The sequence below is a fragment of the Mirounga leonina genome, unplaced genomic scaffold (genome assembly GCF_011800145.1).
Source record: "Mirounga leonina isolate KUSES-001 unplaced genomic scaffold, KU_Mleo_1.0 Mir_376, whole genome shotgun sequence".
NCBI classification, from domain to species: Eukaryota; Metazoa; Chordata; class Mammalia; order Carnivora; family Phocidae; genus Mirounga; species Mirounga leonina.
The window spans coordinates 6,739,158-6,762,166 of record NW_023270718.1 but is presented as its reverse complement, the minus strand read 5'-3'; the positions used below and the strand labels follow the sequence as shown (position 1 = coordinate 6,762,166).

General features: G+C 44.1%; 1 protein-coding gene across 3 annotated transcripts; it reads right to left on the bottom strand.

Annotated features, from left to right (window-relative positions):
• Positions 1 to 1,710: 1,710 nt before the first annotated feature.
• On the bottom strand, positions 1,711 to 22,308 carry ZNF613 (zinc finger protein 613). 3 transcript variants are annotated; one of them, XM_034987150.1, is made up of 6 exons: positions 22,202 to 22,308; positions 15,906 to 16,102; positions 14,138 to 14,264; positions 13,767 to 13,859; positions 7,238 to 8,897; positions 1,711 to 1,804 (listed from the first exon to the last, which is right to left on the bottom strand). In XM_034987150.1, exons 2-6 carry the CDS (start codon positions 15,918 to 15,920, stop codon positions 1,795 to 1,797), a joined length of 1,905 nt encoding a protein of 634 aa, XP_034843041.1. In that variant the 5' UTR covers positions 15,921 to 16,102; positions 22,202 to 22,308; the 3' UTR covers positions 1,711 to 1,794. The 3 variants fall into 3 exon arrangements, with proteins under 3 accessions (XP_034843041.1, XP_034843040.1, XP_034843042.1); XM_034987149.1 differs by lacking the exon at positions 1,711 to 1,804 and having other exon boundaries at positions 6,171 to 8,897; positions 22,202 to 22,307; XM_034987151.1 differs by lacking the exons at positions 1,711 to 1,804; positions 15,906 to 16,102; positions 22,202 to 22,308 and having other exon boundaries at positions 6,171 to 8,895; positions 14,138 to 14,230.
• Positions 22,309 to 23,009: the final 701 nt, after the last annotated feature.

Below are 23,009 nucleotides of genomic sequence, written 5' to 3'. Positions count from 1 at the left end.
TAACTCCCACTATTCTTTCTTAGCCTACTTTAGTAGATTTAGTTTTTCTAAACTATTAGAGGACCCTAAACTTAAAAAAAAAAAAAAAAAAAAAAAGAGGAAGATGGAAGAAATTTTCTTATAGGGAAAGTGATTTTAGTTCCTTAAGAAAAATTCTGAATTCACTCAGGAGTTTCTGTGAACTTCGGAGTCTTTATAGAGAATAAGAGCTTAATTCATCAAAATGAAGGCAAGCTTTAAGGAATTCAGAACAGAGCAAGAAAAAGAAAATAGAACCTTTGGACAATTTCAGAGTGGGGAAAGAGAAGTGTCTTAATTCACTCAGGCTGCTATAACAAAAAACAATAGAAATTTATTTCTCATATTTCTGGAGGCTGGGAAGTCCCAGATCAGGGTACCAACAGATTGGTGTCTGGGAGGCCTCCTTTTTCATAGGCAGTGCTCCCAGCTACAACCTCATATGGCAGAAGAGGCAGGACTCTTCATAACCTAATCACTTCTCAAAGGCCTCACCTCCTAACACCATCCCCTTGGGGATTAGGATTTCAACATCCTAATCTTGAGAGGACACAAACATTTAGTCTAGAACAAGCTAAGAAACCATGGAAACACAGAGATCAGATGACAGTGTGGGCACAGCAACCAAAGTGAGGCTGAACGCTGGGAAGGGAAATCACTAGTTTGCAATGGAATGGGAAGATGAACTAGTTGGAAGACTGTTGAATTCAAACGTCTATGTTTGGAGTAATGCCTAGAAGGTGAGATTTCATAGCAAGGGAGGTGGGAGATAGAAGAAGTAGTTAGAGACACTGTTACAATGAATAAAAAAAAGGAGATCTGAGTTGGGGTACCTGGGTGGCATAGTCAGTTAAGCGTCTGACTCTTGGTTTCAGCTCAGGTCATGATCTTGGGGTCGTGAGATCAAGCCTGCACTGGGCTCCTCACTCAGCACAGAGTCTGCTTGAGATTCTCTTTCCCTCTGCCCCGCCCCACCACTCGCACATGCTCACTCTCTCTAAAATAAATAAATAAATCTTAAAAAAATATATATATATGAGAAATGTAGGAAGAAGAGAACCAAACAACAACAAAAAATCAAGATGTACATAAAATAAACAGGGATCAGCTCTTGGAAGAATAAAAGGGGCATATTTTCCTCAACTACAAAGAAGCTCTATCTAGTAAGGGAAGAAGGATATGAGGGGCAGTTGTTTAGACATTCTCAGAGACCATCACAGCCCTGGAGCCTTCCCTGACCACTGAGAACGGGACTTCCTCAGCCGTCCACCTTGCTGTTCTCTCCCACTCACCTGGATGGGTTCGACTGTGGACTTCCTCTTCTATCACCCACAGTTCTTGCCCTCATTCCAGCTTGGAAAGCACATCTGGTTTGCTAGCTTGATGCCCTGCTCATGGAAAAGACAACACTTCGAAATGGGCTGGGGTCTGTCAAGATGGGAGAATGCTATATCTGAGGGACTGAGACAGTTTTCAGATCTGCAACTCAGAGGCTTTTCTCTCAGGAGACAACTCATTATACACTCTTGTCTGAAGCCAGAGAAGGATCTGAGAATCTACCACTTGAGAGCACTGCAGATACTCTGAAGCGTTAAGTGGCTGACAGAGGACAGACCACTGATGAGGACCCTCTAAGTGACACAAGGGAGCTGTCCTCACCCAATAACACCAGGTTCCTATAATTCTTCAACAGCACGTCCCGGTACAGGTCCTTCTGGGCAGGGGCCAGGAGCTGCCACTCCTCCCAGGTGAAGTCCACAGCCACATCCTCCAGTGTCAGCAAGTCCTGTAACAACAGGATCCTCTTTAACATGAATGCTTCCCATTTATTTTTTTTTTTAAGAAATCTCTAGACCCAATGCAGGGCTTGAACTCACATCCTTGAGATCAAGAGTCGCATGCTCTACCAACTGAACCAGCCAGGTGCACCTCCCTTTTATTGATACAGATGTCATGTAAAGGAAGTTATTCTGCTTATTGTCACCATATATGCTGCATCAATACAAGCAGTTTTCTCAAAAACATTGTAGGGGCACCTGGGTGTCTCAGTTGATTGAATGTCCAACTTTTGATTTCAGCTCAGGTCATGATCTCAGGGTCCTAAGACTGGCCCCATGTTGGGCTCTGTGCTAGGCGTGGAGCCTACTTAAGATTCTCTCTCACTCTCCCTCTGCCCCTCCCTCCCAACCTCCCTCTTCCTCTCTAAAAAAAAAATGTTGTAAGGAATAAAGTATTTTAAAATGCCTTTAAAGAACAGGGCGCCTGGGTGGCTCAGTTGTTAAGCATCTGCCTCCGGCTCAAGTCATGATCCCAGGGTCCTGGGATTGAGCCCCACATCGGGCTCCCTGCTCATTGGGAAGCCTGCTTCTCCCTTTCCCACTCCCCCTGCATGTGTTCCTGCTCTCGCTATCTCTGTCTCTGTCAAATAAATAAATAAAATCTTTTTAAAAAATGCCTAAAGAACAGGAACTATAAAGAGACAAATAGGCAGATTTGAGAAGAGTATTTCTGAAAAAAGAAATACATATTTTAAAAGCATATTAGAAGCATTGAAGGGATAATTAGTGGACTAGAAATTACCCAAAATGCAGCACTGAGCTACCGAAACTAGGGAGAATATTCTGTAAGGCCATGATAATTTGCTAGCGGGACTGAGAACTCACTGAAAGCTGTTACACTCACAGTTACAGTTTATTATAGTTAAAGGATACAGATTAACCTCAGCCAAGAAAAGTGGCACAAAGGGCAGAGTACAGGAAAGTTCCAAACATGGAGCGTCCAGCTGTCCTCCCACAATGGAGCCATGGGCAGCGCCACTTCCTCAGCATGAACTTGTGACAGCAGGCAGGGGAAAGTGCCAACGGGGAAAGCTCATCTGAGCCTTGATGTCCACTCTCTACTGGGGCTCAAGCACATCAGCTGGGCAGGACACACACATGGCTGACTTCAGTCTCCAGCTTCTCCACAGGCTCAGGCGCCATTTGACACACAGCCACCACCCCCAGATCACACTGTGGCTTTTCCTTTGCTGTTTTAATCTCTATCCTTTCTATAGTAAATGTAACCTTGAGTATAACAAGTTTTCTGAGTTCTGAGTCTTAGCAAATTATCAAACCTGAGGATGGTCTTGACGACCCCCAACATAAAAGGGAACTCACTTGTTTGCTGAATATATAAAATATATGCACAAATAACCATTTAAAAATATATATACATATTACCTTTACTTTTAAAAAAATTACCTACTTGATTCATGTAAGCATTTTAAAGACAAAAGTTTCAAATGATTATAGATAGGTAGATAGGTAGGTAGGTAGGTAGGTAGACAGATATTGAATGATTATTAACCCAATCTCTAGCCCCTTCCCCTTCCCTGAAAGTTCCAAGCTTCTAGTCAAGGGTGGTGGTCTTTCTGGTAAAAAACCCCGATCCAGGATACATCCAGGAGCCCACCAAGAGTCACCTTATTAGAAGAAAAGACACTTCTATCACCAGGAAGTTTCAAGGGATTTAACAGCTCTGTGTAAGACATTCCTATCACCCCTGTGGTTCAGGAAATTACAAGGGTTTAGGAGCTCTGAGTCAGGAACTGGGAGCAGAGACCAAATATGTATTTCTTATTATGTCACACTAAGCCTTTGGAATCAAATATCTTGCTCAGGAACAACCTTAACCTTAACCACTTTCTACAACTGTCCTCATTTCCTCCAAATTCACAGGGTCCCTTATCCCTCAGCCTGCATCTCAGATATCAAGGCAATTTGGTCCAAGCCCCAGAAACTTCCTGACTCTCTGTAACATTATCAGAGGAAAAGGTGCACAGCCCAAAGGCAGGGATACTCCTGGGCAGAAATCAGTGAATGCAACTTTTAGAGACATTCAAGGCACATCCCTCCAAAAATCAACTCTCCTTTTCACTTGAACCTCCATGGTCCTCCATGAGGAACAGCTGAAGAGCTTCCACTTCATTTTCCAGCCTAAAGCACACACAAAGGGTGTGTGGTCATCTACAAGCCAAGGCGAGACCTCAGAAGGAACCAACCCTGCGGACTTGATCTCACACTTTAGCCTCCAGAACTGTGAGCAAATGTCTGTTGTTTCAACCCCCGAGTCTGTGCTTTGTTATGACAGCGCAAACAGACTAATACACCCACCCCCACTGAGCCAGACAAGGCAGAGTCTGGACCCCAACAGACCCCAAGCCCTGACCTCAGTATCCTCACTCATCACCATGTGCAACAGCTGAGAACGTGGTACCCGGACCAAGGAGAAAGTGATGAGCTTCAAATGTACAAAAGCACTTCCCTAAAATACACCAAGATGGAAATGGAACATTTCAGAATACTAGTAAGACAATGTGGTTATCATTTGGCAAACGGCACGCTTAGTGTTAGTTAGAACTGATTTTTATGAAGGCGAGGGGGTGGAGCAGTAGAGGATGTAAGCTGACACAACCTTCTTAAAGAGGATCGTATGGAATCTATCGCACTAATATGTTTTATTTACCTGGGATACCAACCTCGGAAAGGTGAGTTCAGCACCTGGTCCTCAGGTTCAGGGTAGGCTGGGCAGCCCATTCAGGGACCCTGACTGCAGATTTAAGTAGGACGATGCCAACCACCATGATACGACATGCAGATTCACAAGACAAGGAGTGGAAAGAACTTGAAGACCGAGTCAAAGAAGAATCCATTTCTGATTCTCTGAAGAGCATCTGCCCCGCATCCATCCTGTTAGAGGCCATTAGTTTGCATGTGTTGTTTCCCAGAGTATCCCATGCCTGCAACAGTACCTGGCACGATGCAGATGCTCAAAAAGATGTCTGTAGTAGTGAATGGAGTAATTGACTCGAGTTTGGAATTCAATTACGGAACAGCCACTTCATGGCAAATTTCCACTTTTTTCCCTTGTAAGTAGGACTCACTGTTTTTAAGCTGGATAGGTCTTTACTGAAGCAAGGGAAAGAAATCTGAGTACAGAAGAGATGACACAGGCCCCACTGACACAGGACAATGAAGATGATGATGCGACATCATGTCTCCGTTCATCACATCACAGTGGAGCTGGGATCCCTGAGACTCTAGCAACTCTAACAGGTGGCAGACTGTGGACCAGGGTCAGGGCTCTTCTCCACGACATCTGATGGAATCTCACCTCCACCCATCTAACACACTGTCCTCAATTTTTAAAGTGACGTCATTTTCTTCCATTAATTGGGCTTGTTCTGTGGATCCTATTCCTTCACTGATCTGCCCCTTCTATATTGCCAGAGGCCTCTATTCAGGATTCTTTTTTTTTTTTTTTAAAGATTTTATTTATTTATTTGAGAGAGAGAGAGAATGAGAGACAGAGAGCACGAGAGGGAAGAGGGTCAGAGGGAGAAGCAGACTCCCTGCTGAGCAGGGAGCCCGATGCGGGGACTCGATCCCGGGACTCCAGGATCATGACCTGAGCCGAAGGCAGTCACTTAACCAACTGAGCCACCCAGGCGCCCATCAGGATTCTTTTTTTAATGTTTCTTGGGATAATACTGATCTTTGAAATTTCTTTCCTATAGCTCCTTTCCTTCAGTGACAAAAATATGTTTGGTTGGTTAGTCTGTTAGGTCATTAATAGGTCATACACTCACTTTCAATCATCTTTCAAAGCAATGTAATTCATTTCTATTTTGCTATGTGCTGGGGAATATAAACTATAAACTATCCAGATAGACATTTATAATTCAAGTGGAGAGATAAGATACGAACCTTTTAAAGAAGTCTCCATATCTTATTTTACATGTGTAAAACTAAGTGAATCCTTTCCTGCTCCCTTTCCAAGTAAGAATATGCCCCTCGAAAAAGAAATTACCAGGATACTTTGTATCTTCTATGGTATGTCCTTTTCAACTAATGTAGGTGTATACATCCTTTGATTACACATGCTGGAGGGTCAAATTGCTACACACATATAATCCAGCTTTAAAAAAACACCAGCTTAGGGGCACCTGGGTGGCTCAGTCGGTTAAGCATCTGCCTTCAGCTCAGATCATGATCCCAGGGTCCTGGGCTCGAGCCCCACATCAGGCTCCCTGCTTCTCCCTCTCCCTCTGCCTTCTACTTCCCCTGCTTGTGCTCTCTTTCTCAAGTAAATAAATCTTTTTTTAAAAATGCCAGCTCAAAGGCAGCAAGGACTTTTGTTCAGTTCATCACTGTCAGCATCTGTAGGTTCTAGAACAGCACCAGGTAAAGGAAACAGCTGAAAAGTTTTTCTGAGTGGTGTGTGTACCGGATAGGAACTATCTTCTAGGGAAAGAACCTGGCTGACAGGTTGTAAGTTCTGAACAGTTGTTCCTTTGGGTGAGATTTACAAAGTTAAACACATCCAAACACACGATGGTACGTTATTGAATCAAATGTATTCACTTTCCTTTTGAAGGCTGAAGGAGGGACTTCAGTAGCCTAAAATAAACTGAATAAATTTAGGACCAAAGAAACACAAGAGCTAACCATATAATGATCATGGGCGGGAATGAGAGATTCACACACCCCCAAAAAAGGGAGGGGGTGCACTCTTCTGACTCTAACCACTGATGTGCAATATATACCACCTCCTTTGAATTAAAGAGTGACCATCATATCATTGAGGAGTTTGATTCGAGGTATATTGTCCTAAAATGTACACTATGTACATTATCTCAAGTAAAATGATTTCAAACTTGTGGCAGAAATCTCTAAAACACTCATTTTCACAGGGCTTATTTGCTTTATGTGTTTTCTGGTACTTTGCCGAAGATGTTCCACAGTTGGTGAGGTCAGAGTTTTGCTTCTGTATGATTTCCTCTGCCAACTGATGAGGCAGAATGCCCCACTGACGACAGTGCCACATTCACTGCCTTCAGAGCTCTTCCGACTGTTCTTCTCTGGTGTGAGATCTCTGACGCCTACTGAAGTCTTATTTCTGGGGAAGGACTTTTCCAGGGTCATTATTATTTCTACCAGCTATGAGCTCACTGATGATATGTGACCTATGAAACACCGGTAAGGTCTACCTTTCCACAAAGGATTTTCCGATCTTTGTACTATTTGTCTTCATACTATTCCTGGTCGTTATACTATTTGTCTCCATATACACTTATCAGCCCAATAATGAGCAGGAAGGTTTAAGTCAAGGGTTTTCCACCTTGATCGTATCACACTTTATACCTGTGTGCTTTTTGTGACATAAAATATGACGTAACTGATCAGTGAAGGCACTACCACATTCACTGCATTCAAAAGGTTTCTCTGTGCAGATTCCGTTATCTGGTGATGGTGCACATCTGGTACCTGGCTGTCCCACGGTGGCTATGTTCCTGTCTGCTAGGAGGCCACGGAGGTGTAAGGAAGTCTGAGCTGCTACAGAAGTCATCTGCACGGACACCGTGTTAGCCGGGTCCTTCTCCTGCATGCTATCATTGGAAAGTGATGAGCTGTAGCTCTCTGGGAAAGGATTCTCCACTGCGACTGAACGTGCACCTTTCTCTCTTGCATGCAACATTCCCTTATGGTAAACAAGGCAGGACAGGTGAGAGAAAGCCTTCCCACAGTCAGCACATCCATAGGGCCTCTCTCCTGTATGAGTTCTCCGGTGTCGGTTAAGGCACGACTTATCTCTAAAAGCCTTCCCACAGTCACTGCAGGTATAGGGTTTCTCTCCTGTGTGAATTCTCTGGTGGTTAATGAGACCAGACTTGTGTGAACAGGATTTTCCACACTCAGTACACACAAAGGGAGTCTTTCCAGTGTGAAATCGCTGATGTGATATGAGGCATGTCTTCTGGCTAAAGCCTTTCCCACATTCGGTGCATACATAGGGTTTCTCTCCAGTGTGAGTTCGTTGATGTATAAGGAGATTGCCCTTCTGAATGAAACCTTTCCCACACTCACTGCACATATAAGGCTTCTCCCCAGTATGCGTTCGCTGATGTACAATGAGATTGCCCTTCTGAATGAAGCCTTTTCCACAATCACTGCATATATATGATTTCTCTCCTGTATGGGTCTTCTGATGGGCATTGAGCTGTGACTTCCAGCGGAACGTTTTATCACATTCAGTGCATTCATAAGGTTTTTCTCCCGTATGAGTTCTCTGGTGTTCAACGAGCCTGGACTTTCTGGAGAATGCTTTGTCACACAGACTGCATTCGTGAGGCTTCTCTCCTGTGTGAACTCTCTGATGGTTAATGAGCCGGGACTTCTTGATGAAGCCTTTTCCACACTCACTGCACACGTAGGGTTTCTCTCCTGTATGGGTTTTCTGATGCGTAAGTAGCCGTGATTTCTTGGGGAATGCTTTGTCACATTCAGAGCACTCATACCGCTTTTCTCCTACGTGAGTTTTCTCATGTTCAGTGAGTCTGGACTTCCTGGAAAAGGCTTTCCCACACACGCTGCACCCATGAGGCTTCTCTCCTGTGTGAACTCTCTGATGACCCATGAGCCGAGACTTCTTGAAGAAGCCTTTTCCACACTCACTGCACACATGGGGCTTCTCTATCTTTTCAGTTCTTTGATGCTTGATGAATTGGGAATTTGTATTCATAGAATTCCCACATTCGGGAAATTTAATTTCAATACAATACTGGTCATGCTTTGTATGGGATAAGGATTTCGTATCCCCATTAGCCTCAATGAGGTTCTTTACTTCATAGCTTCTGTTCTGGTTGACTAAACTTAAATTTGATTTCAGTGTTTTCCCATTTAAGTCAAAGATATCATGATTTTGCCTTAAGGGAAAATTACTTTTACTCTGATGAATGACATTTCCGAATGCATTATGTTCATGGCATTGTTTCATTCTCTTTGGACATCTTTGATTTTGCAAGTGCCCCTGTAGATGACCATCATCTTTCTTGATCTCTAGGAAAAAAGAGAAGAATGAATCTTTCCATGAGCTTGGTATATAATAAAACTATTTCACAAATGGCTTTGTGTAGGCTGGCTCTTTATTGGTAACACTATGACCTCATTTTAAAGAAAGTCCAAGTAAATATGTTTGTTATCACTTGGACAAAGGTTAAACACAGTAATATAAGCAAAGAAAATACAAATAAGAACAGTTGGTGCATGAACAAGATCACTCAAAATGAATAAACATAGACTTGGTTGTCTTTTTTTTAAGATTTATTTATTTTAGAGAGAGTGAGAGAGCACCAGCAGGAGGGGCAGAGGGAGAAGGAGAATTTCAAGCAAACTCCACACTGAGTGCCCAACATGGGGCTTGATCCTAGGACCCTGAGATCATGACCTGAGCCAAAGTCAAACAACCGACTGAGCCAGGCGCTCCGCTTTACTGGTCATTTTGACAATTAACTTCACACAGTTCAGAACTATAGCACAAGATGCCTCATTCAAGAGGTGCCTGGATGGCTCAGTCAGTTGGGCATCCAACTCTTGATTTCAGCTCAGGTCATGATTTCGGGGTTGTAAGATCAAGCCCGGGATTGGGCTCCGTGATGAGTATGAAGCCTGCTTAAAATTCTCTCTTTCCCTCTGCTCCTCCCCCTGCTCACATGTGCTCTCTCAAAAAAAAAAAAAAAAAAAAGATGCCTCATTCAAAAGCTGAACGTCTATATATTACATGCCAATTCGTCTTCTATTTGGTACTAAAATCTCACTCCTAGAATATATTGCTTTACTTCTCACTAAATTCAATTTCTTCCAGCACATATGAAGATTGTGGTTCACCAACTAGGCTCAAGAGGGCCTGCTTAGGGCATTATATATAGACTAGCCCAGGCCATCACCCAAATCTAACAAAAATACACTCTCAAAAGGGGTCTGGGTACCATATTAGGAAACCCTGCATTTAACAAATAGCCATCATTCTGACAGCTAGTTGTCCAAGGCTCTTCTTAATCTGTATGCATATCACAGGAGATCTACTCAATCCATATTTCTATCTCTAGTCCTAAACTCTCCCTGGACTCCTCAGGTATATCCAAACACAGCATGCTGCACCTGGATGTGCACGAGCACGGTCTAATGACGTACGATGCCCAAAACAGAGCCCCTGACTTCTCAACCCACACCTCCACACGTCATCTTCATCTCAGAAATGGCAACTCCCTCCTCCCAGACTCATACCAAAAAGACTTACCATCATCCTGCTTTTGTATTTTCTCTTACACCCTCCACCTACTTCAGTAGGAATTCATTTCTGCCCTCTTTATAAACACATTGAGAAGCTGACCAACCCTCACCCTCTCTCCGCAGGTGTCTTAAGACTATAGCAACAGGTTCCCGGCTGGATTTTAGGCTTCAACCCATCTGCTACTGTCTCCTTTCTATGAAGAGTCAAAGCCATCGTTTTAAGTATAAATGATTTCATATTTGTCTTCTACTGAAAACTCCCTATTGTTTTCTTGTTATTTAAAAATATCAAGCCCTTGAAATGTCCTTCCAAGGTCCTACACGAGCTGTATACTCCAAACTCCAGCCACTACCCCACCGCCCTTATCTCCACAAGATCACCAGCCACACCCTCTGGCTCTGTTCCCTGTATTCACACAGGCTTCCCTGACATTCCTCAAACACCTCCTGCTTTAGGCATTTGACTTTTTTTTTTTTAAGATTTTATTTATTTGAGAGAGAGCAAAAGAGAACAGAAGCAAGGGGGTGGGAGAGGGAGAAGGGAGCAGGGAGCCTGACGTGGGCCTTGATCCCAGGACCCCGGGATCACGACCTGAGCCGAAGACAGAAACTTAACCAACTAAGCAATCCAGGCGCCCCAGCCTTGGGCCTTTAACTCACCATTTTGTCTACTTGGAGCTCAATTCACCCAAGGCCTCATATCCCTCATACTGCTGCTCAAAGGCATCTTACCAAAGAGGTACTCCCATTCCCCGAAGACCTTAGATTAGAGGCCCCAGCTAGACTCCCAGGTGCTCCAGCAGCTCCAGGGCTTTGCCCACTATTCCACTGCTGTCCCACTGATCTTCCCGGCACTTTTCACCACAAGACATATTCGTTTATTCTGATTAATTTTGTTTCTCCTCATACAAACTCATCTCCAAAAAGAATTTTGTTGTTGCTGCTGTTATTGTTCACAGTTGTTGGGGCCCACGTGTAACAGGCTACCAAAACAAAACAAAACAAATTTAAGGTAATCAAAAATATTTAAAACAATGAACCAAGGAAAGATTCTCATGTATGGAACACATGAAGGAGACTCCTTCAAATATAGTTGACCTTGACTTTAGGAAAAGGGAAACAAACTCTATATAAGCAAGAGCTGTATCATGGAGATTGTTGATCGAAGAGAAATTTCCTTCCTATTAGACTGGTAATATGGGGCACCTGGGTGGCTCAGTCAGTTAAGCATCTGCCTTTGGCTCAGGCCATGATCCAGGGGTCCTGCTATCGAGCCCCACATTGGGCTCCCGACTCAGCAGGGAGGCTGCTTCTCCCTCTCCCTCTGCCCCTCCCATCACTCATGTTCTCCCTCTCTCAAATAAATGAATAAAATCGTTTGTTTTTTTAAAGATTTTATTTATTTATTTGAGAGAGAGAGAATGAGAGACAGAGAGCACGAGAGGGAGGAGGGTCAGAGGGAGAAGCAGACTCCCTGCCGAGCAGGGAGCCCGATGCGGGACTCGATCCTGGGACTCCAGGATCATGACCTGAGCCAAAGGCAGTCGCTTAAGCAACTGAGCCACCCAGGCGCCCCATCTTTCTTTTTTTTTTTTTTAAAGATTTTATTTATTTATTCATGAGAGACAGAGAGAGAGAGAGAGAGGCAGAGGGAGAAGCAGGCTCCCAAGGAGCAGGGAGCCCGATGCGGGACTCGATCCCAGGACCCTGGGATCATGACCTGAGCCGAAGGCAGACGCTTAACCAACTGAGCCACCCAGGCGCCCCTAAATGAATAAAATCTTAAAAAAAAAAAAGACTGGTAATATGATTAGTTGGGACTTAATGTTACCGATTATCATAAGGAAAAGGAAAGATTTAAGGGAATGAATCCAGCAGTCTCATTTAAGATGGACTAAAATAATGATCAGAATGAACAATTATACAAGGAAATTAAAGCAAAGCAGGCATGGGGTTTTATGATGTGGCCTGGGCTGGGAACAAAAAATGACAAATTTTAAGAAATCAGCAGGAATAGCAAAGACTTTACATAGGAAGCTGAGAAGGTCAGGAAGTGTCTAGAAAAAAAACACACTTCACCGCCCCTGGTTCCCACAGAGAGCCGCTACAACTCTTACAATTTCCTAAGTGATAAGAGCACTCAGAGTTCTCTGAGCTGTTGTAGCAAGTAAGCAAATCCAGGGGGAGGAGGTCATGGGAACCTCCGATTTGTAGCCAAGACAGACAGAAGTTGTGAGTAACCTGGGGACCTACTAATTGTGACTGATATCTGAAGTGGGGGCAAAAAAAGAATACCCTTTTCCTCAATCAATAAGTGTGATTACTCTTTCCAGAAAAATAAAAAATACGGGCGCCTGGGTGGGTCAGCTGGTTAAGTGTCTGCCTTCTACTCAGGTCATGATCCCAGGGTCCTGGGATCAAGCCCCGAGTCAGACTCCCCGATCAGTGCGGAGCCCGCTTCTCCCTCTCCCTCTGCCTGTCACTCCCCCTGCTTGTGCTCTCTCTGTCAAATATATAAATAAAATCTTTTAGGAAGGAAGGAAGGAAAGAAGAAAGGAAGAAAGAGAAAGAAAGGGGGAGGAAAGGAAGGAAGGAGGAAGAAGGAAGGAAGGAAGGAAGGAAGGAAAAAAAGAAAGAAAGAGAAAGACAGAAAGGGAAAGAAAGAAAGGGAAAGAGCAAAACAAAGGAAGAAAGAGAGAAGTAAGTGGGGGGCAATCTCACGTGACGGAGCCCTTAACCTGTGGGATCTGATGCTACCTCCAGGTAGATAATGTCAGAATTGAGGTAAATCGCAGGACACCTGCCTCGTGTCACAGAGAACTGCTTGGTGTGAGGAAAACTGCCAACACGTGGCGTCAGAAGCACTGTGTGTGGTAGTGGAGTCAGAGGAAAGAAGACGCGAGAGGTTTTCCTACACAGCCAGAATGTAAGACATAAGGAACAGCAGGTACTGTGGACTGAGTGTTTATGTCCCCTCCAAATTCACACTGTTGAAATTCTAACTCCTAATCAAAAATGGAGGTGAATGTTAAGAAGGGAAGCTGACATTATCCAAAGGGGCAGGAAAGTGCAGCAGTCTGCAGACAGAGCTCAAAACAAACATTTCTCTTTGGAGAGAGGTGAGGAAGGCAGACTTTTGTAACAAGAGAAGCAGAAGGAACAGGTGGTGACACATGCTGGGAGAAGGGTGGTAAGATTTGAGATTTTTTAAAATATTTTATTTATTTATTTGACAGAGAGAGACACAGCGAGAGAGGGAACACAAGCAGGGGGGGTGGGAGAGGGAGAAGCAGGCTTCCCGCGGAGCAGGGAGCCCGATGCGGGGCTCGATCCCAGGACCCTGGGATCATGACCTGAGCCGAAGGCAGACGCTTAACGACTGAGCCACCCAGGCGCCCCAAGATTTGAGAATTCGAAAAAGAAATCTAGAGAGAAAATTAATGGAGACCTATGTGAAACAAACAGGGATTGAACCCAAGAAGTGATAAGTGCTCTAAGCACCTCAAAGAAAAAAAGCCCTTCTCGGGGAGATTCCTGGAGCTCTGTTCACATGTCCTCAGACACCCCTGCAGCTGTGACAGGTCTGAGTGACTAAATACGAATTCCTTGCCACCGTCCTTGTAGGTTTTCTCTCACCTGGACGGATTCGACTGGGGATCTCATGTTCTGTCGTCCACAGTTCCCCTTGTTCCAATCTGGAGAGTGCATCTGGCTTGCTGGCCATGTACCCTGTGCGTGGGAAATGACAGAAGAGGTAGGCTCTATGAACTGGGCTGGGGTCTGCCAACACAGAGCAATATTATATTTTAGGAGCCAAGCAATTTGCAGATCGGCAAAGCTAAAGGTCTTCTCTCAGGACGGGCCCATTATACCCTCGAATCTGGGGCCAGAGAGGGGACTGAGAACCTACACTTCTGAGAGGCACACACACGCCAGAGATCTCGGAAGCTGCGAGAGGAAAGGCCACTGATGGGTCCCTCTGAGTGACACAGGGGAGCGGTCCTCACCCACTGACACCAGGTTCCTATAATTCTCCAACATCACGTCCCGGTACAGGTCCTTCTGGGTGGGGGCGAGGAGCTGCCACTCCTCCCAGGTGAAGTCCACGGCCACGTCCTCCAGTGTCAGCGATTCCTGTAACAACACGGTCCTGTGTCATGTGAGTGTTCCTCTAGTTATTGAAATGGAAGGAATATAAAGGAAGTTGCTGTGCTCATGTTCACCGCACAGGTGTTTTGATTGTTTGTTAAAGATTAACCTATTTATTTTAGAGGGAGAGAGAGCATGCAAGCGGGGGGCAGAGGGAGAGGGAGAGAATCTCGAGCAGACTCCCTGCTGAATGCAGAGCCCTACAAAGGGCTCAATCCCAGGACCCCGAGATCATGACCTGAGCCAAAATCAAGAGTCGGCCGTAACCGACTGAGCTCCAGGCACCCCAGGTGTCTTGATTTTTTTTTTAACTACATTGTTATAGAAGCAAAAATACATCCACATTCTATCCTATATATAACAAAATACTCTGTGATCATGCAGTAGCATTCAACAAATCACTAGTTTCTGTAGTAAGTAGCCATTAAATTCTCTTGCTAAACTAAAAACATTTCCAATATATGTATTTGAAGCATTAGCTCTACATACATGAAAAAGCACCTTACTTTTGCTATAGGACTTCGTAATCATTGGAATTTTTTTTATCTTTAAAATATATTCAGGGACTTTTACAGGATTAAATTTTAAAAGGAGGCAGTAGGAATTGGCTTTGAACATGAACAAGAAGCATGTACTATCTTACATAAGAGGAAGTTCAAAAGCAAACCCTCTGGATCCCAACAACCTTGACAGACGATAGTACCTTCAATCCCCTACTGCTGTATCTGAACTCAAACACCCAATTTAGCCACTTGTTCATACAGGACCTTTGAAAGTCACTTTCAACCTTCAACCCTTCCATTTTCTTAGGTCGCCTAGGTTTTATTTCTAGATTAGCCCTGACAGCTACAAGGCTGGGTCCATGGGTCACCGTTATGATGCCAGGAAGAACTGTGCCCACTGAGTTCTCTTGGTCTATTCTCAAAGAGCTCTTCGAGAAACCTTCTTTTGCACTGAGGAGAAAGCTGAAGCTAAGCACAAGACACTGTCTACCATTATCATGTCTAGGAAGCACCATTAAACAAAAGTCCTGACACCCAAGTGCCATGAAATATAGAGTGACAGCCTTGTGGAACCAGGCTGCTTTCTCCTCCATGACTGCATATCCTGTGATCATCATGACTCTCTAATTGTGATGGCCGCCAGAGGTATCAGACGTAAGCTGACAGCTAGCACAGCCTGTAGGATGCTCCAGTCACCTGTGATGTTCTAACATTAGTCATTTAGTGTGGATCCTATGAACAATATATTCCTGATCCTATTTGCCTTGATACTGAAGTTGGAATCTAAATCTATTTCTGCACAAGTCCTACTTTACCAATTTATACTTTTCCATTTAATTCGATTGAGGTTTTTTTTTTATTTTTTTTAAAGATTTTATTTATTTATTTGAGACAGAGAGAATGAGAGAGAGAGAGAGCACATGAGAGGGAGGAGGGTCAGAGGGAGAAGCAGGCTCCCTGCCGAGCAAGGAGCCCGATGCGGGACTCGATCCCGGGACCCCAGGATCATGACCTGAGCCGAAGGCAGTCGCTTAACCAACTGAGCCACCCAGGCGCCCTCAATTGAGTTTTAAAGTCCTCCAGATCAATCACAGAATGAAGTAAAAGAATAAAACTAAGTCACCTGGTCCTTAATCATTTTCTTCTGTGACTGGAAACACCCAGTAAAAGGGACTTGTGTGTTTAGTTTCTTCTTGAATTCCCCTCAATTCCTGAAATCTTGGTCTCTGCTCAATGGTGTCCCCACAAATGACCACACACTGGTCCTGAGACCTTCTTGCTTTACTTGTTGGATCTTGCTCCTAGAGTAGGACCTGTGGGCTGAAAAGTAAATTCACTTTGAGTACACATTTCCTCTGGACCAGGATGTTATCCCTGCTACTGCCCCTCCCTGGATTTCAAGGCCATCTGTCCCTTTATTTGAAATCCCAGAGGCTACTGCACTCTGGAGCAATGAAACAGCAGATTGTGAGTATGTGAGCATTTTCTTCTATGAAATGGAAGTGGAGTCTGTGAAAGGAGAGGAGAACCAGCACAGCATGACGCCCCACAGCAGAGTGGCTTCTCACACAGTTTTTAGAAGGAGAACATGTAAAAGGTGAGGATTTGGACATCTATTCCTTTAAGACCAAGTGTGCTCATGTACAAGTTTTTGTACACACCTCAGTTTGAAGACAAACATGCTCAGCAAAGAATTACCTAACAAACCATTTTCACTAATCATCCTGTGAAAGGAAACAAAAGGCAAATCAAGAGAAAAAAGTTAAAGCATATAGAACAAGACTATTCTTTCTGGCTACATACACATTGAGTGAAAGTATAAAAACATGCATTATATAGAACAAGTTCAAGAAAGCCATTATGTTTGGGGAGGGAGGGGGTGGATTAGAGGCCATCACCTAAGTTGCATTTACAGTCAGTTTATTTCTTTAAAAAAGTACTAATGACCAAAATGACAAAACAAAATTAATCATAATCATGTACATCATGGACGAAAATCCCACTGAATGAAAATGGCAGAGTGGGAAGTTCCAAGGCCTGTACCTCCACAGAAACATTGAAACAAGTAAGAACTGTCAGAATAAAGAACAAAACAAAACCTTTCTCGTAACTCTGAAAAACAGTCACAGGTTTATAGCAGCAGAGTGATTGCTCAATCAAGAAAGAAGCAACTTAAAAATGGTAGGAAAGCTCTGTGCCACTTTTATTTGCCCCTGCTTCACTCCCTCCCCAGTTTGGTAGTAGTCCTAGAGATGGGAGCCAGCATTCCCAGTGGGGGACTCTGGTTCCTGGTCCTGGAATGAGTAGAGAAGACTGTATTTGCAAAGAATTGTGCTTAACTGTTCCAACCTGTGTGAGGCCTACCTGAAGGACTGCTGCAGTGCGCTCATCCCTCTGATGTGGACCTCACACAAGATGGAAAAGCAATGGGTGACTCTCAAAAACAATGTAAGGTGGGGGCACCTGGGTGGCTTAGTTCGTTAAGCAACTGACTTGATTTCGGCTCAGGTCATGATCTCAGGGCCGTGGGACCAAGCCCCAAGTCAGGCTCTGCATTCAGCATGCAATTTGCTTGAGATTCTCTCTCCCTCTCGCTCTGCCTCTCCCCCCTTAACATGTGTACTAAATAAATAAATAAAATCTTAAAAAGACACACAAAACAGGATAATAAAAATCAAATTCACAAGAAACAAGTATTGGCGAGGATGTCAAAAAATAGGAACCCTCATCCATTGCTGGTGGGAACGCAAACTGGTGTAGCCACCATGGAAGACATTACGGAGATTCCTTAAAAGACTAAAATAGAACAACCTTATGACCCGGGAACTGCACGACTGGGTACTTACCCAAAGAATATGAAAACACTAATTCAAAGGGATATATGCACCCCTAGGTTTACTGCAGCATTATTTACAATAGCCAGATTATGGAAGCAAACTAAATGTCCATTGACAGATGAATGGATAAAGAAAATGTGGTGTGTATATATATGTGTGTGTGCATGTATATATATATAACAACACATATATTTATTATAACTATATATAATATGTATGTATTATATACATAATATATATAATATATAATGGAATATTATTAGTATATGTTACTATTTTATGGTATATATTATATATATAACATGTATATTATATATATAATGGAATATTATTCAGCCATAAAAAAAGAATGAAATCTTGCCGTTTGCAACAATATGGATGGATCCACAGAGTATAATGCTAAGTGAAATAAGCCAGTCAGAGAAAGACAAATACCATATGATTTCATTCATATATGGAATTTAAGAAACAAAACAATGAACAAAAAAAAAAGAGACAAACTGGGGCACCTGGCTGACTCAGTCGAAAAAACTTGCAACTCTTGATATTTGGGTCATGAATTCAAGCCCCATGTTGGGTGCAGAAATTACTTAAATAAATAAATAAACTTAAAAGAGAGAGAAACAAACCAAAAAACAGACTCTTAACTATTGAGAACAAAATGATGGCTACCAGAGGGGGAACTGGTGAAATAGATGAAGGGGATTAAGAGTACACTTATCTTGATGAGCACTGAGTAATATATGGAATTGTTGAATTACTATATTGTACAAATTAATTAACACTATGTTAATTACAATGGAATTTTCTTTTAAGTTCGTACACAAATGTTTAAGGAGATTTATTCATTTTTTTTTTAAGATTTTATTTATTTATTTGAGAGAGAGAGAGCTCATGAGAGGGGGGAGGGTCAGAGGGAGAAGCAGAGTCCCTGTTGAGCAGGAAGCCCGATGTGGGACTTGATCCCGGGACTCCAGGATCATGACCTGAGCCGAAGGCAGTCGCTTAACCAACTGAGCCACCCAGGCGCCCTATTTATTTATTTTTAAAATATTTTATTTATCTGACAGAGAGAGCACAAGCAGGCAGACAGGCAGAGGGAGAGGGAGAAGCCAACTCCTCACCAAGCAGAGAGCCCTACAGGAGGCTTGATCCCAGGACCCCCGGATCATGACCTGAGCTGAAGGCTGATGCTTAACCGACTGAGCTACCCAGGTGCCCCAGGAGCATTATTTATAATAGCCAAAATGTGGAAACAACCCAAATATTCTTCAGCTGATGAAAGGATAAACAAAATGTGTTATATCCACACAATGGGATATTATTCAGGTATAAAAAAGGAATGAAGTACACATACATGTTACCACATGGATAAGCCTCTTACATTAAGTGAAAGAAACCAATCACAAAAGTGCACATAGCATATGACTGCATTTGCATCATTTACACGAAATGTCCAGGACAGGCAAATCTATAAAGACAGAAAGATTAGTAGTTGCTACAGGCAGAACTCTAATTATATGCTTGCTGAAACATATAGGGAAAAATATATAAATGTCTGCTACTTACTTTGAAATACACGTTAAAAAATGTAGATTAATGATTGAGAAGTGATATATGGAGAGATACGGGATAAAAGAAACAAAATCATGATGACAAAATCTAGGTGGTAGGCATAAGAGGTGTTCAAATGTAAAATTCTTTAAACTAGGAACGTTCTAGGGGCGCCTGGCTGGCTCAGTCGTTAAGCGTCTGCCTTCAGCTCAGGTCATGATCCCAGGGTCCTGGGATCGAGCCCATGTCGGGCTCCCTGCTCAGTGGGAAGCCTGCTCCTCCCTCTCCCACTCTCCCTGCTTGTATTCCCTCTCTCACTGTGTCTCTCTGTCAAATAAAATCTTAAAAACAAAACAAAACAAAACAAAAAAAACTATGAACTTTCTAATAAAAATCAGAGGGAATGCGAAGTTCATAATACTAAAAATTCAGTGAAGTAAGCAGAAATAAAATAAGTATTTTTAATGTAATTGCTCTTCTAAGAGATAGTAAATTGAAAGAGAACAAAAAGTTAAACACTTCACAATGGCAAAAAATTAAAGATCAAGGTGGGCAGGAGGAACAGGACGGGTAAATGGAGAATCATAATCTACTTTCAAAAGTGATTACTGAATATTTAAGTATTTAAATTCTATGTAGGGGCACCCGGCTGGCTTAGTCGATGGAGCATGGAACTCTTGATCTCAGGGTTATGAGTTTGAGCCCCACCTTGGGTGTAGAGATTACTTAAACATAAACATCTTTAAATTGTACCTAAATGAATGCAGAGATTAAGTGATTCCAGTCACAATGGCACAAATTTGCCTCCTGTCGGTATATACTGCTACATTAGTTTAAAAAAATTTTTTTTAAAGAAAAAACTTACGTTTATTATATAGTATTTATGACATGAAACTAAACACTGAGGCAAATTATGCCAGTGTTTCAGCAGGTTATTGGAACTGTGAACCATAGAAAAATGAAGACTGAAGAGGAAATAAATGAAAAAAGTTAACAGATACTAACATTGGGGAACAGAACCGGGGTAACAGCAATGTTAGTTTACTTGTGTTACAATGGCACCGGAAAGAAACTTTTCCAAGTGTGTGTGCGTATGCTTACACACAGAGAACCTGCAGAAAGGGCAAAATCCTCATCTTTTTTTTTTTTTTTTAAAGATTTTATTTATTTATTTGAGACCGAGAGAATGAGAGACAGAGAGCATGAGAGGTAGGAGGGTCAGAGGGAGAAGCAGACTCCCCGCCGAGCAGGGAGCCCGATGCGGGACTCGATCCCCGGACTCCGGGACCATGACCCGAGCCGAAGGCAGTCGCTCAACCAACTGAGCCACCCAGGTGCCCCAATAGGTCTTCTGGTTTTGTTTTGTTTTTGTTTTTAAAGATTTTATTTATTTATTCATGAGAGACAGAGAGAGAGAGGCAGAGGGAGAAGCAGGCTCCCAAGGAGCAGGGAGCCCGATGTGGGACCCGATCCCAGGACCCTGGGATCATGACCTGAGCCGAAGGCAGACGCTTAACGGCTGAGCCACCCAGGCGCCCCTTGACCTTAGTTTATCAGCATTTTAATGTTATGCTGTTTTTATTGCTTCTTTTGAAATTATATTTCACAATATGGTCTGTGTTTTGTTTGCATTGGTGTGTGTGTGTGTGTGTGTTCTTTACTGTGAGCAATGACAAAATTAGAATCTTTCCACTTCCTCTTATCCCCTCCATACCCAATTTTATTTGATTTTGCTGTTTTTCTTAGTTCTTCTGGGTTTTACTTTTATATCTTCAAATATTCATCCTCCTATTGTTTGATCTACTTTTTTTTATTTTTTATTTTCTTAAAGATTTTATTTATTTATTTGAGAGAGAGAGAGTGAGAGCACGAGAGGGAAGAGGGTCAGAGGGAGAAGCAGACCCCCTGCCGAGCAGGCAGCCCGACATGGGACTCGATCCCGGGACTCCAGGATCATGACCTGAGCCGAAGGCAGTCGCTTAACCGACTGAGCCACCCAGGCACCCCCGTCTTCTCACTTTTTTTTTTTTTTTTAAGATTTTATTTATTTGAGAGAGAGAGAGTGAGAGAGAGCACATGAGAAGGGGGAGGGTCAGAGGGAGAAGCAGACCCCCTGCCGAGCAGGGAGCCCGATGCGGGACTCGATCCCGGGACTCCAGGATCATGACCTGAGCCGAAGGCAGTCGCTTAACCAACTGAGCCACCCAGGTGCCCATTATGGTGTTTTTTTTGTTTGTTTTTTAAGATTTTATTTATTTATTTGAGACAGAGAGAATGAGAGAGAGAGAGCACATGAGAGGGAGGAGGGTCAGAGGGAGAAGCAGGCTCCTCGCCGAGCAGGGAGCCCGATGCGGGACTCGATCCCGGGACTCCAGGATCATGACCTGAGCCGAAGGCAGTCGCTTAACCCACTGAGCCACCCAGGCGCCCCAAAATCCTCATCTTTAGTAGAAACCACTTGGGTTGCCTTTAATCCTCCATCTCCAACCAAGCTCTCATAACTATGGGGTCGAGAGGAGATGGGTGAAGCCAAAGGCAAACTAGGGGCTTGGATTGGAGGGAAAGAAACCGTGGAACCGCAACCCACCCAGCAATCGACTTCAGCCGCCACAAACCGCTCAAGAGCCGACACACCTGGACCTCCCCCACCCCCGAAATAATCCCGAAACACCAGGGTTCGCTGGCCGTGCGCCCCAGCCCGTCACGGAGCCGCAGGGTAAAACCCGAATCCGAAGTGGACGACACTTTCACTGATAAAAACCACCCGCTCCCTCGTCTCCAATCACCGGGCGCTACAGACCAACCAAACCCTGACCACGGACTCGGAAACGTTCATCTCCACACACCTGTAACCACTGACCCCCACAACCCTTCAGGACCGACTCCAAAGCCACCGCACCCACAGACACCCCGTCGCGGGCTCCCACTTGCTTCCTCTCCCCAACGGACCCCACTCCTCCACCCACCCGGGAACCCACAGACACCTTGGTCCCCTCATCCCGCTGCACAAGCCGAACCGTACACAGACCTGCTTTTCTAGTGAGCCCACCGCGACCTCCTCCAAGCACCGTTTCCGCGAATACTCCTCCTGCCGCGCCCATGCCCGGCCTCCGCGACGGCGGCCGAGGAGGACCAGACGCGTTTCTGCGGAGCCAGGCCGTCTGGACTTCCGGCTTTTCGCGGAGTCAATATGTCTGCGCCCATCTGGCTACGGGTCCCCGAGGCGGCCATCCTTCAGTACTCGACGTACGGAAGGCGAAGTGGCCGTTTTGGTCAGAAGAGCCAGGGGAGGCTCCGTACAGTGAAAACCTACCGAAAATAATCCCATTTCTCTCACCTTAAATCCTGCGCTGCAAACGGCACTGATTTTCAGAAGCTCGAACTTACACAAGTCAAACATGGGGGAGGGTTGTCCACCTCAGCGGGTTGGCGAGAAAAGTAATCCACTTTGCACGAAGAAGGATTCGGAAAACACACAGGGCGAAGCCATCTTAGAAGTTAGGCATCCCGGCGCCCGCGTGGCTCAGTCGTTAAGCGTCTACCTTCCGCTCAGGTCGTGATTCCAGGGTCCTGGGATCGAGCCCCACATCGGGCTCCCTGCTTAGTGGGGAGTCTGGTTCTCCCTCTGCCCCTGCTTGTGTCCCCTCTCTCGCTGTGTCCCTTTCTGTCAAATAAATAAAATCTTTTTTTTTAATTTATTTATTTGACAGAGCGAGCGAGAGGAGGAACACAAGCAGGGGGAGCAGGAGAGGGAGAAACAGGCTTCCAGCTGAGCAGGGAGCCCCATGTGGGGCTCGATCCCAGGAGCCTGGGATCATGACCTGAGCCGAAGGCAG

Coding starts and splice junctions, on each gene's coding strand:
- ZNF613 (XM_034987149.1), bottom strand. Junction 13,860..14,137: donor TAGGAACCTGGTGTCAGTGG/GTGAGGACCGCT, acceptor TCCCACGCACAG/GGTACATGGCCAGCAAGCCA. Junction 8,898..13,766: donor CCCCAGTCGAATCCGTCCAG/GTGAGAGAAAAC, acceptor CTTTTTTCCTAG/AGATCAAGAAAGATGATGGT.